This window comes from Camelina sativa, chromosome 15, assembly GCF_000633955.1.
Source record: "Camelina sativa cultivar DH55 chromosome 15, Cs, whole genome shotgun sequence".
In the NCBI taxonomy this organism is placed as follows: Eukaryota; Viridiplantae; Streptophyta; class Magnoliopsida; order Brassicales; family Brassicaceae; genus Camelina; species Camelina sativa.
The window spans coordinates 15,190,886-15,206,351 of NC_025699.1; the positions used below are offsets into that span (position 1 = coordinate 15,190,886).

Below are 15,466 nucleotides of genomic sequence, written 5' to 3' on the forward strand. Positions count from 1 at the left end.
TAAGAAATAAACGAGAAGAAAGTTAAATATATAATTTGAGCAGATAGTGACATTCTTTATTAGAAAAAGAAGACTTATTGAAAATAAAACTCAAATCAAAATTTACAGAAATCAATATATAAACTAGGAAGTTAAATTGTGATGTTCGTTTTACACTTTGGAGGGTTTAACAGTTCTAGAATTCATTAGCCCCATGTTTCATATTTTAAAGGATAAATTGGTTAGGCAATTTCGAGAGTTTCCCAAAGGTTATTCCTCGATATGGTTACATCGATGCAAAATCCGAAATGCTTCCTTCATATCCTTGGAACTTGGTTCAAGACTTAAACCCTCCAAAGTATAAAACCCTTATCTTTGTTTAACCGTCTGAGTCCATGTCACGGAACGGTAATGGTACGGTCTTCACTGCCCTAAACTGGCCAACATTGTTCAAATGCTCATTCTCCACTCTGTAATTACAAAAAAGAAAAGATTCATATTTAATTAGCATCCATAATCAAGTTTAACAGAGTAATCTCTAGACATAGGTGAACTTTTTTTACCTGTAAAAGTTCCAGTGTCCTCGACGAATGACTTCAAGGGAAGCCAATAAGAAATCTAGCAAATGAGACTGGACAGGGCTGACCCTGAATCTCATTATAGTCTCGATCCAAGCAACTCGCAACACCAAATTCAACGCCTGAACAACTCAGCATTTAGTAGAAGATCTTAACATGCGAAACACGTTATGACTATGTGATAGACTTACAATGGAGAGGTAGTAGAAGTTCTTGTTCCGGAGAACCAAATTGTCCCTTAGCCATGGATTTTTGGATTTAGGGTTTAGAAGACCCCAATCCTTGACAAAGTCCCAGTATAACTGATAAATGGTGGCCACAACAGAGCTCGCAAGCACCATGGTTAACCACAAGGTTGTGCTTTCTCTCGCGTAGGTTATGCGAACTCCGGCTGCAACCATCGCTGACACGTATTTTCCCATGTTTATTAGATGATCACTGTTTGATTCGTCCCACCATCTCCTTATACACTGTAAATTAATGCTCATAGTATGTTAGTTAAGAGGTTTTAAGGGACTTGATTAAAAAAAACAGAGCGCAAAAAGTCCTAAGCAAACTTACTTGCATGGCACGCCAGAAGTAAGGTGAGAAAGAAATTAAGTAAGCAAGTTCTCTGTAGATTCTTCCGTTTTTGCAGGTATTGTATTCGTGTGTTTTGAAGCTTTGAGCCATGAAGTAGCACCCAGTTGACTCAAGATGTCTCAGCAATGGAATCTGAATAGAACACGATTAATAATTTAGTTATCGACTAAATTCGATGTCGTAAAAATCTATGGATGTTGAATCAGTCAATTTACCTGGCTAGTAAGTTGATCGGCCATGAAGAAATCAACCATCAAAACCTATTCCGTACAAAACCAATAAAACTTAAAACCACGTTTCTGCAGATTGCTTGTGCTGAAAGTAACTAAAATATATAAACATATTGGTTTACCTTGTAGAAAGGTGAGCAAACAATGTTCCGCAAGATGCGAATGAAGCAGAATCTTGTTGGACGATAAAATGTGTCAAAAGGGCAAATCAAGACACAAATGAAGATCTGTCGCATGCACACCAAAAAAAGAGAAATTAGCGTTTTGAAACTGCGATTGCCGTTAAAACGTTCCATATGACTAATCAAACTTATAAGTAATTAAGATTTACCAGGAGAAGTATGCCAGGGATGGTATCAACTTGACTGGCTGAGAAACCGGCGGCGCGGAGTATGAGGTGGATGACCATAGCGGCCACGACCGAGGTCATGAATGTGGTTCCCATCAGAAACGCGTCCCGGTAACGCAACGCTGTGTTTGGTGCAAACTCGAAGATGAACGTATAGTTTATCCTCGTATTCTTCCACATGAACAGATTGCATCCGTACATGAACATGTGTAGACTCAGCAACGCAAAAACACTGCATTTTGTAAAACAACGAAAATATATACAAATTATCAGAATAAATAACAAAAAAAAAGAATATGTTCTCTTTGTGTTGAATTGATTACTCATTGGTTTNGTTGATCGGCCATGAAGAAATCAACCATCAAAACCTATTCCGTACAAAACCAATAAAACTTAAAACCACGTTTCTGCAGATTGCTTGTGCTGAAAGTAACTAAAATATATAAACATATTGGTTTACCTTGTAGAAAGGTGAGCAAACAATGTTCCGCAAGATGCGAATGAAGCAGAATCTTGTTGGACGATAAAATGTGTCAAAAGGGCAAATCAAGACACAAATGAAGATCTGTCGCATGCACACCAAAAAAAGAGAAATTAGCGTTTTGAAACTGCGATTGCCGTTAAAACGTTCCATATGACTAATCAAACTTATAAGTAATTAAGATTTACCAGGAGAAGTATGCCAGGGATGGTATCAACTTGACTGGCTGAGAAACCGGCGGCGCGGAGTATGAGGTGGATGACCATAGCGGCCACGACCGAGGTCATGAATGTGGTTCCCATCAGAAACGCGTCCCGGTAACGCAACGCTGTGTTTGGTGCAAACTCGAAGATGAACGTATAGTTTATCCTCGTATTCTTCCACATGAACAGATTGCATCCGTACATGAACATGTGTAGACTCAGCAACGCAAAAACACTGCATTTTGTAAAACAACGAAAATATATACAAATTATCAGAATAAATAACAAAAAAAAAGAATATGTTCTCTTTGTGTTGAATTGATTACTCATTGGTTTTTTTTATATTTATGTTGCAAATAATGAATATATTCGTTAATTACCTGAAAACAGGATAGACAGTCTCCATATAAGAGACTTGGGCACCAGAGGTGAAGATTCCAGAAAGATGTGCAAGTATTATGTAAATACTAAACAATGAGATGAAGCAACCCGTAAACAATCCTGCCGAACAAAAAAAAACAATTTTAATTTGTTTAAACTCTTGGTGAATTGTTTTTTTTTTTCTTGAAAATAAAAGAAGTAAAGTAGTAGTAGAGATAGAGAAAATANAAATATATAAACATATTGGTTTACCTTGTAGAAAGGTGAGCAAACAATGTTCCGCAAGATGCGAATGAAGCAGAATCTTGTTGGACGATAAAATGTGTCAAAAGGGCAAATCAAGACACAAATGAAGATCTGTCGCATGCACACCAAAAAAAGAGAAATTAGCGTTTTGAAACTGCGATTGCCGTTAAAACGTTCCATATGACTAATCAAACTTATAAGTAATTAAGATTTACCAGGAGAAGTATGCCAGGGATGGTATCAACTTGACTGGCTGAGAAACCGGCGGCGCGGAGTATGAGGTGGATGACCATAGCGGCCACGACCGAGGTCATGAATGTGGTTCCCATCAGAAACGCGTCCCGGTAACGCAACGCTGTGTTTGGTGCAAACTCGAAGATGAACGTATAGTTTATCCTCGTATTCTTCCACATGAACAGATTGCATCCGTACATGAACATGTGTAGACTCAGCAACGCAAAAACACTGCATTTTGTAAAACAACGAAAATATATACAAATTATCAGAATAAATAACAAAAAAAAAGAATATGTTCTCTTTGTGTTGAATTGATTACTCATTGGTTTTTTTTATATTTATGTTGCAAATAATGAATATATTCGTTAATTACCTGAAAACAGGATAGACAGTCTCCATATAAGAGACTTGGGCACCAGAGGTGAAGATTCCAGAAAGATGTGCAAGTATTATGTAAATACTAAACAATGAGATGAAGCAACCCGTAAACAATCCTGCCGAACAAAAAAAAACAATTTTAATTTGTTTAAACTCTTGGTGAATTGTTTTTTTTTTTCTTGAAAATAAAAGAAGTAAAGTAGTAGTAGAGATAGAGAAAATAAAAAAGTAAGTACCAACAAAGAAAGTGACCATGTGAGAATCTTTAGTCTGGTGGGGTTTCAAGAATTTCATGGCCTTTTTCCTGTCATTGTTGGCGAAGTGCTTTGTGAATACGGACTCCACTTCGTCCATCAGTCTTACCACCTTCGTTTTTTAATAAATCAATTAGTCTTTCAATACATAGCATTAGACCTCCTTTTATTTAACTAATTATAAGATTTAAGTATTACCTTATCAGAGCTGATAAATTGCGATCTCTTTACGACTTTGAGATAAGTTGATGATGCTTGCTGACCAGAAACCTGTTGGTCCATATTTAAAAGATTCATCATTTAACCACTATAAATTATCTTTTTGTCATTGGTTTATAACCGAAAGTAACATCTACAAGCCCCTTTACCTTATCAAATTTCTTCATTATTTTTGTAAAAGCTATCATATTCAACGAGCTGCCAAAATAAAAAGCAAAACCAAGAATTATAAAACATCGAAATCATTACCAAATAAAAATATTATGATATTGAGTCGGTCAATGAATCTACCTGTAAGTCTTTAACAAGCCAAGACCTCTGTAGAGCTCAACAAAGGCACTTCGTATCATCTTCTCGGCGCATTGAATCTTTTTCCGGTTGATGAAATCTCCTCCGCCGCTTCTTGGGTTGTTGACGAGCTCTTCCCACAGGACAGAAGTGGCAGTGGCTATGGATCTTGCACCGCCACCTTCGGCTCCAGCCACGGCGTCGGGGATGTCGACTCGAAGAGACATTTTTGGTTTGCCTCCTTTTGTTTTGCTCCTCGTTGCAGAGTTTATGAAACTCACACCGTTCCTCTCAAGTGCATCTATTATTTCATCAGTTCTTGACGCTTCACTTTGTGTCTCACTTAGTTCTCCAGGAGACCCTAAACAATAAGAAAATAAATCAAAACAAAATTATATATTTTGTTACTAATAACAAAAGACACAAGATCTAAGAGAAAAAATAAAAAAAAATGTGTCGACCTTGTCATCTATTGTCGGCCCATTTTTATTTTCTTACTCACAAACATTTTTTTTGTTTGTTAGTAGAATTCGATTTGTGTTCTCATGTTCTTGTCGGCCATTGAATATATATGTCGACATATAAAATCTCTAAACTCTAAAATTCTCTCTTTCAAATATTTGCAGCTTCGAGTTTTGCATCCACGTGCAATAGATTCGTAAGCTTAACAAATTGTCATTTCAGTAGTAAAATTTCTATAATTCTATTGTGAATTACTTGAATTATTAATTGTAAATAGAGTTATAAAAGATTAAATAACCTACTTTCCTTTTTACTAGCCGCACTACGTAAACGGCCTTTAGGACATGCACTTTTGTGGTTTTCTAATGGGTGCAGACCACGTCATATCTCAGATATATTAATGGCTAGCTTTTTAAAGAGTCTATGTCAACTTGTGGAATTTATTAAACTACCCTCAATCAGACCTAACTTGTATTAAAAGCATTAATAAGAAAGGAGACTGACCTGCTGAGAAATCAGAGTTTCGAGCAGAAGATGAGAAGGAGCGATGTGATCCAGACAAGTTTCTCTTCTTCCGATCACTTAAGATCTGTTTGAGTTCTGCAAGAATCTCCAACTGTTTCTTGAGAATCTCTCCTCTTCCCAAAAACTCTGTTTCTTTGGCCTTGTGGAACTGATTCACTTTGTTTAGTTCTTCATCTAGTCTTGCGAAAAACACTTTAACCTGAAAGAAACAATAACAAAAGCATCCAAATACTTAGTTCAAACGTTTATGCCTCTAGTGGAAGAGAAAAAGTAGTTTTAATTTGACCATCTTCATTAGGATTTAGGAAGTGGGTGTTGTGTGCAATTTAGGCTAGCAATAAAAACACTACTATATCTTATTTAATTGTCTGCTTTTCAATAGTAAGAAAAAAACAAATCCGTAGTATTAATACTGATGATGATATACATTAAATAAAGTCGCAAAGATAAATGCACCATAATTCTTATTCAAGTTTTTTTAATAGGAAAAAGTGTATTAATATGGCATTATGGCTAAATATAGAATCAGAATAATAGATCAAATATTTAAGGTTAAGCTTTATACCTCGTCTTCTTCAGAGAACAGCTGAACAAGTTCAGTTTGGTAAATCTCCTCAACATCATCTCCAGTTTCTGAGCTATTTCGTCTTCTCCTTACCTGTTAATTTCACGAAAACAAAAACATGATATTAATTTTAGTTTGATTTTTTATTTTGTCAACAAAATTCATTTAATTCAACAAACCATGTAAACATCATATTTATTTTATTTTGATATTTTCTCAGACGTGTCATTGAATTAGGGGTGGTGACTTGTGAGTTTGTTATGTCTTTATATATATTTTCCCCCGTCACGATGGTTTCGTGAGATATCACAATCTTCACAACCGTTTCCGCATCTTTGGCTTTCGTGAGACTATGAAGAAATACAAACCTTTTTTTTTGGAATTAGCGATATCAACCTCTAACATGAGAGAAATACAGTCTAATAAGTAAGCATTAATTTGTTTTCTGAAAAATTAAAAATATTGCAGATTTTAGGGATAGTGAAGTTATAGGATTTTTCTTAAATTAGGAAACCGGTAGGTTACTTAGGTAAGCTAAAGTTATAAGGTCTAAATCATATGCATAAATGATTGTTTTCCTGAACAGAGATACGAAGATATGTAAATATTACATATTCGATACACACTAAAAAATTTCTAACTTGGTCCACAAGACTTAACATATCAAAACTCTACCAAATATGTAATATTTACATATCTCTATAATAAAAATGTGAAAATCAAATAAAATAGAAAAAAAAATTAAAAAGGCAAATTTCTCATGTAGACAAAGCAGAAATAACCGGTAATTCTGACGCGTAAGCAATTACAAAGACGTAAGCAGACACGAAACTCCATCGAAACAATCATAGGACCAAACAAGATAATAACTAAATCATTACATAAACGTTCTCCTTAAAATTTATATTCCAAATTTTTCAAAGCTAAATAGTTGAGAGTAAACACACACAGTTTATCCGACAAACTCAAAACATACGGTCTCACCAATTATAATATTTTAGTCCCTAATGGTATCAATGTTCAAACTGCGGGTAAATGCGTTTAGACTTGTAATCTAGTTTGATTAGCAAAGGTTACAAAAAGTTTACACGGAACTTAAAAAACTAATCATTCAAACCGACAAAAGAATCAAGCATGTTGTCTTAATTAAGATAAAAATAAAAGTAGCTAACTGATTGAATTACCTGGAGGATCTCTGGTTTTTCTGAGTTGGAAAAAAGTTTATCCGATAACGTCCGGGCCAATTTACGAACCGGGTCCAAAATTGATCGACCAAAATCGGAGTGATGAGCAATGGGGTAATGAGAAGCCGGTTTTGGTTTACGAGAGATTTTGATTTTCTTGATTTGTTTCTTTAGTAAACAATAGTTAACAAAGGCCTCTTTCCACTCTGGTATGAGTTGTGCCTCTAGCTCCTTGGAGAACTTCACCATCTTCTTCGCATATAGTTTCTTCCGTTTTGATTAGATAAATGTTAATATTGACTTGGGAAGAAATTATAATGTGAGGAAGGAGAAGGAGGAGAGAAAGAGAGAGAGGTGTTTAATGTTAAGAGAGGCATTAAGAGGGAAAGAAGAAAGTTTGTATATATAGAGAGAAAGACGTGTAGAGAAGGTGAATTTTTAGTTTCTATATATTTTTTTTTTATGGTCACTGACTATTTAATTTAATGGAAATAAAATATTTTTAACACACATGGTTTGCAGCTACGAGGAGATTTAACTTTTTGATGCGATTTGTAAAAGTAAAGTTAATAAAAATGGGAAATGGAAACTTTTGTTTTTTTATATTAAATTTGCTTGGCCATTATGCGAAGCTTAATTACACTCACATATATAGATTTGAATATAACGCACTCGTTAGTATTGGTGTGAGTAGTGCAACTCGTCACGAATCCCACACACAAACACACTTCTATTGCATTCAACAAGGATAATATTTTAATTTATCTTGCATACATTCTTTTTCCAAAAATAGTAGTACTTTATCCATTATACGTATAATTATGATCCATGATGTAATATTACGTGTATTATGTATACTTATTTTAATAATATGAATCGTGATACAATAAACAACTTCTTGATAGCTTTGTTATGCTAATCGAGAGACCAGATTCATATTAAGGCATACTTCCTCCATATCATTTTAAATGATATTATGGAAATTTTAAATTAAGTTATTTTCTAAGTATTTGTATTTCGTAAAGTTTCTTTTGTTATTAATTCAACATTTTTGTTCTAAAATTTTAACTTCATATAGAAAAGACAACATAAGATTACAAAATTTATGTTTTTTATTAATTCCTATGCCAAAAATTTTTAATATATCACTTAGATGATGTACATTTTATTTCGTTCAAAAAAAAAAAAAAAAGAAAGATGATGTACATTTTATCACTATCGAAACTTACATACAGTACAGTATATATGTTTCAAGAGTAATACTATAAGTTTCGATTAAATAACTGTTAATAATTTTTCTGAGTGCATTCAATCCCAAATTCTAAACCATAAAGAAATTTCTCTTATTTAAACGTAAATTTTAGCACTTTGGTCTGCGTTTCAATATTGAATAATTTTTCCCATTTACTAAAAAAAATTATCTTCACTTCTTATCAAATATTCTTTAAGTTTTTAAACACAAAAGCAACACACAAATGGATTAAATACCAAAAGTTTATGTTTGTATTGGCTGTTGTATTTTATTTTTCTTATATTGATTAAAGTACTAAAAGTTGTGGATTTCTTTGTACTTAAACATTATTAGAACATACAAAAATATATGCAAACACAAAAAGAAACACAAAAATAAAAATATCGACACCAAAAAAACTATCGAGACCATAGTCATCATCAGATGTATCAAACTGGTGACTGATTTTTATTTTCAAATGTTTAGCAAATCATTTTTGTTTCCCAATAATTATCTACGTTAAACATAATGCTGAGAATTTCATGAGCATTTTGATGCATATGAATTTTAAAGACAAGAATAATGTTGGAGTCGGAAATAAGAAGGGTACGGTCATGGACCTACGAGTTAATTAAGAAAGAATTAAGTGGTAAAGTTGGTTAAACATGATTTTGTAAACAACCACGTCAAAAGAGAAAAAAGTTTAGTGCAAAGGACATCTTGGACAAAGAAAACGAAGTTTACTTGGACATAAAATTTATCAAAATTTTAGAAGAAGAAAAAAATGAAAATGAAAAAAAAGTTAATAAGAATTGGGAAAACAAAACAAAGATGTTTAGGAAAATATCCTAACTTATCATGTGTACTTTTTTTTTTTTTTGATTAGAAAACCACGCACAAAAGTCTTGTTAGTATTTGATATCATGCATGGATAAAATATGTGAGTAATGAGAAGCATATGCGGCGTTTTCGAAGATTTATCTTTATATGAACTGTGGTTCTTTTTTGGTGTTAGACTAGAGTCCCTCAAACTTTTTGGTACTATATATGGATGTTACATATGGTTATAATCTAGTTAATTTTGATTGAATTTGGTTCATGGATGGCCAGCTCTTAAAAGCCCATTTAACAGAACAGTAAGTATAGAACAGTAGATTAAGAGGGTTGTGACTGGCTTATTTGTTTGCTGCAAATGGTGCATTTGAAAGCTAACTCTAGTTGGTTTGTTTCTAAACGACTAAAGATGCAAGTTGAAAACAACCCATTTTGAAAGTTTGCATTCTTTTTCTCTTTACTTAGTAAACTTTATCTAATTTTCAAAGTAAAAACACAAGTAGAAAATTTTTAATCAACTGGTATGCAGTGAGATATAGAAAAATTGTTAGTTTCGTAAGTAATTTATGAGAATGAAACTATAACTAATGTCATAATAAACTATAACTAATGTCATAATAAAGCTAAACGTATTCAACCACAAAGATTCATCATTAGGTGATCCTATGAAAGTTGAAACCAGAGAACATCATAATAGTTGAGTGGATTAATAAATATAACTACTACTAACACACAGTACTATTAGCATACTCCGATTTAAATGAGAACAAAAAGGTTATAATTACAAGAAGCGATTACAAAAGAAATTAATGATGGCCTTTGGAGTTTCGCTTACGATGGCAATTGTTTCCGATCATGCGTACATCACCACTTTAGTGCTAATGCCAAATATAAATTACGAAAAAAAGAGAGTTTCTTTTGTTTTCTTTTCCCAAAAACACACGGCATCTTACTTTGTATATGGTATCAACTGAAGAGAATATTCCATAGATGGCATCAAATGGCCTTGACCCGTTGATCCAAAACCCCAATGTTAATGAAAATGTTTATAAAATCAAGCAATTAGATGCCCTCCTATTCATTTGTGATAGTCGAGAATTTTGGATCAGTTTTGTATGGTATCACATGTTTTGTTTTTCCCGCTTATTTTGTCACACAAATCATATTAAATTTGCTTTTCTAATTATTTGGTAATACAAATAATACGTTTTCGCATGGTAAATACATTTTAGTTATACAAATTGTGAAATCAATTATTGTAATTCATTCAACATCCACCATTTCACTGTATAATGTTTGGGTTATTATACGATGATCCGTTTACAGAATGCAATGTTCTTACTACAAACCAAGATTGTAATCTTGAGGATGTGATCCATCCTACACTACTTTATTCTCCCATCATTTGTGTTTGGTTTTGATACCACTTCGTAAGGTTTTTGATCAATTCTATATCTATTTTCTCACATCTTCCAACCCACTATCAAACTCATAAGTCTTATCCTCTTCTAATTTTTGAAAAGTAAAATTAAAGAATTGTTTTCTAGTTATGTCGATCAAATTTCTACTTTGTTTTCTGTGTTTTCTTTCTTTAATCGTACCATATTGGCAGTCTTTTTCTAATAATATACACTAAATCTTGTTTTTAGGAAAGACATTTGTGACGAAGAAATAGCGACTAGCGCCAAACCACAGGTTACATTGATTTCTTGAAACAGCGGTATGAGTTGATAACTCATTTTATAAGTTTGAACATTAATTTATTTATATAATTAATAAAACTGATTGTTGGGAGATAATAGTGTAAACTGTAAAGTATTGTGACAATTATGAAATGATATTATTCCCACTATGGATCATATTCATATGATTCGAACATAATTTTAATAGAACAATTATATATATATATATGTACATATTTTCGCTTTTGATATATGAATGAGATGGTATATTCATAATCTGAAATATATACATAGCGTCAGAGGCGCATAAATTCTCCTCTCATTATTGCATATCCAAGTAGTGTAAATTGGTTGCTCATCTTCCATGAGCCACAGCTTGCCCAATTTCTACGGTTTCCCATCATTTACAAATAAAGGAACTAGAAATATAAGGATGATAAAAGTATATACATTATATATATGGATAAATTTAAAAGATTTTTTTAATAAGTTCATATATATGTCCAAACCAAATATATATATCTCTTCTAATGCTGTGATTTATTTTTACGTTTTCGGTAACCAGCAGTTTAACCATTACATCAACTGATGATCAAATTATATGATTTGTTTAGCTAATAATTTATTACTGTGTGAGAATTTATTTCCATTCTTCTGAACACTAATATATATTTCAACAATTTTAAAGAACTTAATTAACAACAAAAAATAAAAACATGTGTAAACTTAAGTTTTTTTTATTTAAGGTAGTGGTCCTAGTTATAATACAAACAACGACATTTTTGTCACTAAAATTACTATTATGCATAATACTCAAATTCATGCTCACATACCAAATGTATGGAAATTTGTGAAAATTAATCCATCACTAACATAGGCTATACATGTTTAAAGTTTTTAGAGTGTTTTTTTTTTCTTTAAACTTTTGCTGTAGATTTTAGTTCTCTCAAAAAATGAATGCTAATTTGTTTAGTTTCTGGTTTTAATTATAAACTATTGTTTTTTTTTGCTTAAAAGATAAGTTTTCATTTTTATGCATGTATTTTGAATTACTAAAATTTTCACCTCGAATTTCACTAATGAAAAATCATAAATTTATAAGTAATACCAAAGAAATATGATAGATATGAGAAAGTCTATGCTCATCACTATGTCTCTTCTTTCAAACATATCATAGAGACATAGAGTAAGCATAGTTATGACTTATGAGTTATTGCTTTCCGTCTCAATTAAAGTTTTTTTTTTTTGTTTTTTAACTTGTAACCACTCTTTGTACATAGTATATTTTTGTAGGTTTTAGTCGTAAATATTCTTTTAATGTTCGTACTTGGTAGTTTATGTATGAAAAGAAATTTTAGTTTGACTTCAAGCCTTATTCGGACTATTGATAAACCAGATTTGAAGTACTTGGAGGACAAAAAATCTCTCTGGTTTGGCTCATGCACGTAACTACAAAACTACTAGTATGTTTCCTCTTAAGGGTTATGTTTTCAATTATGAATTACCTAATGCAGTTTTCCTTTAAACTATTGAAGTTTTTTATTGTTCTTAGATGGAAAAAGGTTCAAGTGTATGTTATGATTTCTCAAAGTAAGATTTAGGTAGATGATTAAATACTATTTTCCTGTCTGATATACGCAATTTTCTACTTTTAATTGGGAATATTTGTTTTTCTCTATTTTTCTCTTTTTGAAACTAAGTTGGAATTTTTGTTGAAGCACCCGAATTATATACTTCAGTCCAACCTGTGTGATGGGACTGGTAACTTTAACGCATATAAATGTCACAAGATTTGCCAATGGAAGTTCCTACCTATTGATTCAACTAACCACGAATTCAACTAAACCGCACTACTATACTTTATTTCACGTAAAAAATTCTCGTACGTGTCGCATTATTTTTGGGTAAAGATCATGTGGAAACTTGACAGAAGATATGCAAACAACAGCCACATCGTATAAAAGATATTTACGTAATATCTTAATACTACTGATTTAGAATCACTAATTAGGGTCTAAAACTTATATTATTGCAAATAGCTTTTAAAAGAATGAAAGAGAAGTCGTGTGATCAAAACAAAGTATGAAATCCACTCAATCACTTAGGAACAAAGCAGCCACGGAAGCATTATGATCATATCGTTATATGAAAATTTGGGATCAACGTGGATTAAATAATTAATGACATAATTAGTAGATTAATTAGGCGTATTGATAAGTTTTTAAATTAATTATGTTCTCAAGGGCCGTTAATGCTGTGCCACATGATTCATATATCTCCTCTACTTTTTGTGCTCTCTACATGATCAGTTCTGAAAACACTGGAAGATCATATTTTAAACATCCAAGGAATTTAGTTAGACATTACTCCCTCCGTTTTATAATATAGGATGTTTTAGAGGTTTTTGTTTGTTTCATAATATAAGATGTTTTCAATTTTCTAGGCAATTTTAGACTAATTTTATATTTTCTATTATTTATTTTATGCGGTCTTGTTTATGATTAGTTAAACTTTTTAAAAGTAAACATGTCTTATTATGCGTGCTTTGGCTAAAACATCTTATATTTTAAAACGGAGGGAGTACTATTTTTGTCTCTACATATATCCACTTAAAAAGTACTCTTTGTATTTCTTAAATATTCCATATATCACATTTAATGAATGATATAAATTAAGTTTTTATCGTCCCAACTGTGATATTCACTACCGTCTAGTTAGGTAACTAGTAATTGTATCTAAAACATGGAATTTAACCACGTACGTTCCTAGAAATTCTAATACCAGTTAACTCACTCGTTGACCTTTACACTAGGTACTGCTTGTACTGACTTTTATTCTGGATCGATGCGCTTGCATGTGATGAACTACATGAATTGTATATTAACTTTGAATCTCAACATATGATTTGGATATATTACAAAAGTGGTGATTCCTTTTGATGCTCTTAGAATATGAGCTTCTCTCTTTGTTTACGATCAGATCCACTGTGCTTTTGGAATCTCGAATCCCCCAGTATTTATAAATTTATAATCAGTAAACACATATCATATTGCTGATGTGCGTTATATATATAGAGAGATATCGTATAACTAAAGGGTACGTTCACATATAATATAATTTAGGCAAAACCATGGCCAAGTACTAATAAAGAAATTAAAGAAATTGAGGTATTGTGGTTTAGTTGTACTCCACAGTATCGAACGAGTGACACTGTGAAATAATGCATCTAGTGAGAATTTGGTGATAGAAAATTAATAATCCCTTTTGGGGAAAACATAAAGAAAAAAGGGTTTTTGTGCTCTTTCCCTTTATTCTTCTTATAATATCAAAATCGCATTAATGTGATTAAAATGACGTTGGAACAGTCCACTCCATAATTTTTTTTTTTTAATTAATTTTTCATTTATATATATTTGTTGTTTGATTTTCGTCCACTTGATGTTTTTTTATCCTAACTCTGAATCACCAATATTCCTAGTGGATTTGTAGGTACTGTTGAGAATCTTGCATCTTAGCTTCGATTCAAATACGTAGAGTATAATATATTGAAGCTAATTTACAACCGTAAAAGTTCAACAAGTTCAGAAACGTTATATATTTATAGCATTTATCATAATACACCAATTCAACACATTGTTTTTCATCTTCGAATGATCGAAATTTATCTACTTGCAACACCTTTTACAAAATATTAATAATAACAGGAGAAAATAAGTTAAAACAACATCAATCTTATGAAATATATATAGGATGTGATTTCCCAGAAGAAAACAAAATGAGTAACGGTAAACCACATACTTGGCCACCAAATGTGTTCGTTCATACATACACTTGCAATATATTCTTCTAAGTTGTACTCTCGAGAAAGATACGAAAGAAAAAGGCATACATACTATTACTATTGTCAGACTCAAAAGTAGCAGACAAGTATTCCAAGTTTCCAACTATTTCTCGTCTCTCTGTTCTGATGCCAAAGTGTATTTATTTGGTATTAAAACTCATCAGTATTTGCATATCCCACCACTATCCTTGTCCCACTATATATTTTACTGCTCAAAATATTCCAAAAAATTAATATATAATAGGTATAAACATGTGATGATCAATTATAATGAGGTTCTATACTCCAACCTATTGATATATTTATCAAATATATCAGATATAAAAGAAAAAGAAAAAAACTTTGTTTCAGTTTATGCTTGAGTTTTTTTTTTTCCTTTTTAATGTTGATAATCTTTCTGTTGAATAATATATTTAACATTCAAAAATGGATGAAAAAATTGAAAAAATAATAATAATTCTCAACCTATCTTTTCCCCTTTTTTTGAACTCTGGCAGACAACCAAACTTCCACGAAGAGCTGACACGATTCGTTGCACTTCCTAGCTTATATTAATAAATCAGATGCCTACAATTTTAGTCGTCTACAATTTTGTACAAGTGGGCTACATATAGATTTAGCAGTTTCAATTCCGTACGAGATTTATTAATATACTATATTAAGGGATATCTAAAACAATAATATACAATTATATAGGCACTAATTCTAGGAGGTCAAAGAAAAGAAAAACAAAGATC

At 31.9% G+C, this 15,466-nt stretch overlaps 1 protein-coding gene across 1 annotated transcript; it reads right to left on the reverse strand.

Annotated features, from left to right (window-relative positions):
- On the reverse strand, positions 98-7,535 carry LOC104746841 (phosphate transporter PHO1). Its single transcript, XM_010468376.1, has 15 exons — positions 7,142-7,535; positions 5,958-6,050; positions 5,372-5,591; positions 4,409-4,766; positions 4,267-4,315; positions 4,097-4,168; positions 3,881-4,010; positions 3,640-3,760; positions 3,245-3,494; positions 3,036-3,140; positions 1,355-1,399; positions 1,119-1,271; positions 749-1,027; positions 543-679; positions 98-449 (listed from the first exon to the last, which is right to left on the reverse strand). Exons 1-15 carry the CDS (start codon positions 7,388-7,390, stop codon positions 359-361), a joined length of 2,352 nt encoding a protein of 783 aa, XP_010466678.1. The 5' UTR covers positions 7,391-7,535; the 3' UTR covers positions 98-358.

Excerpts from the sequence above, each read along its gene's own strand:
- LOC104746841 (XM_010468376.1), bottom strand. The coding sequence starts at position 7,390 with ATGGTGAAGTTCTCCAAGGAGCTAGAGGCACAACTCATACCAGAGTGG. Across the intron at positions 4,316-4,408 it reads GGCTTGTTAAAGACTTACAG|CTCGTTGAATATGATAGCTT; the intron begins GTAGATTCATTG and ends TTATTTTGGCAG. Across the intron at positions 1,272-1,354 it reads CCGATCAACTTACTAGCCAG|ATTCCATTGCTGAGACATCT; the intron begins GTAAATTGACTG and ends TGTTCTATTCAG.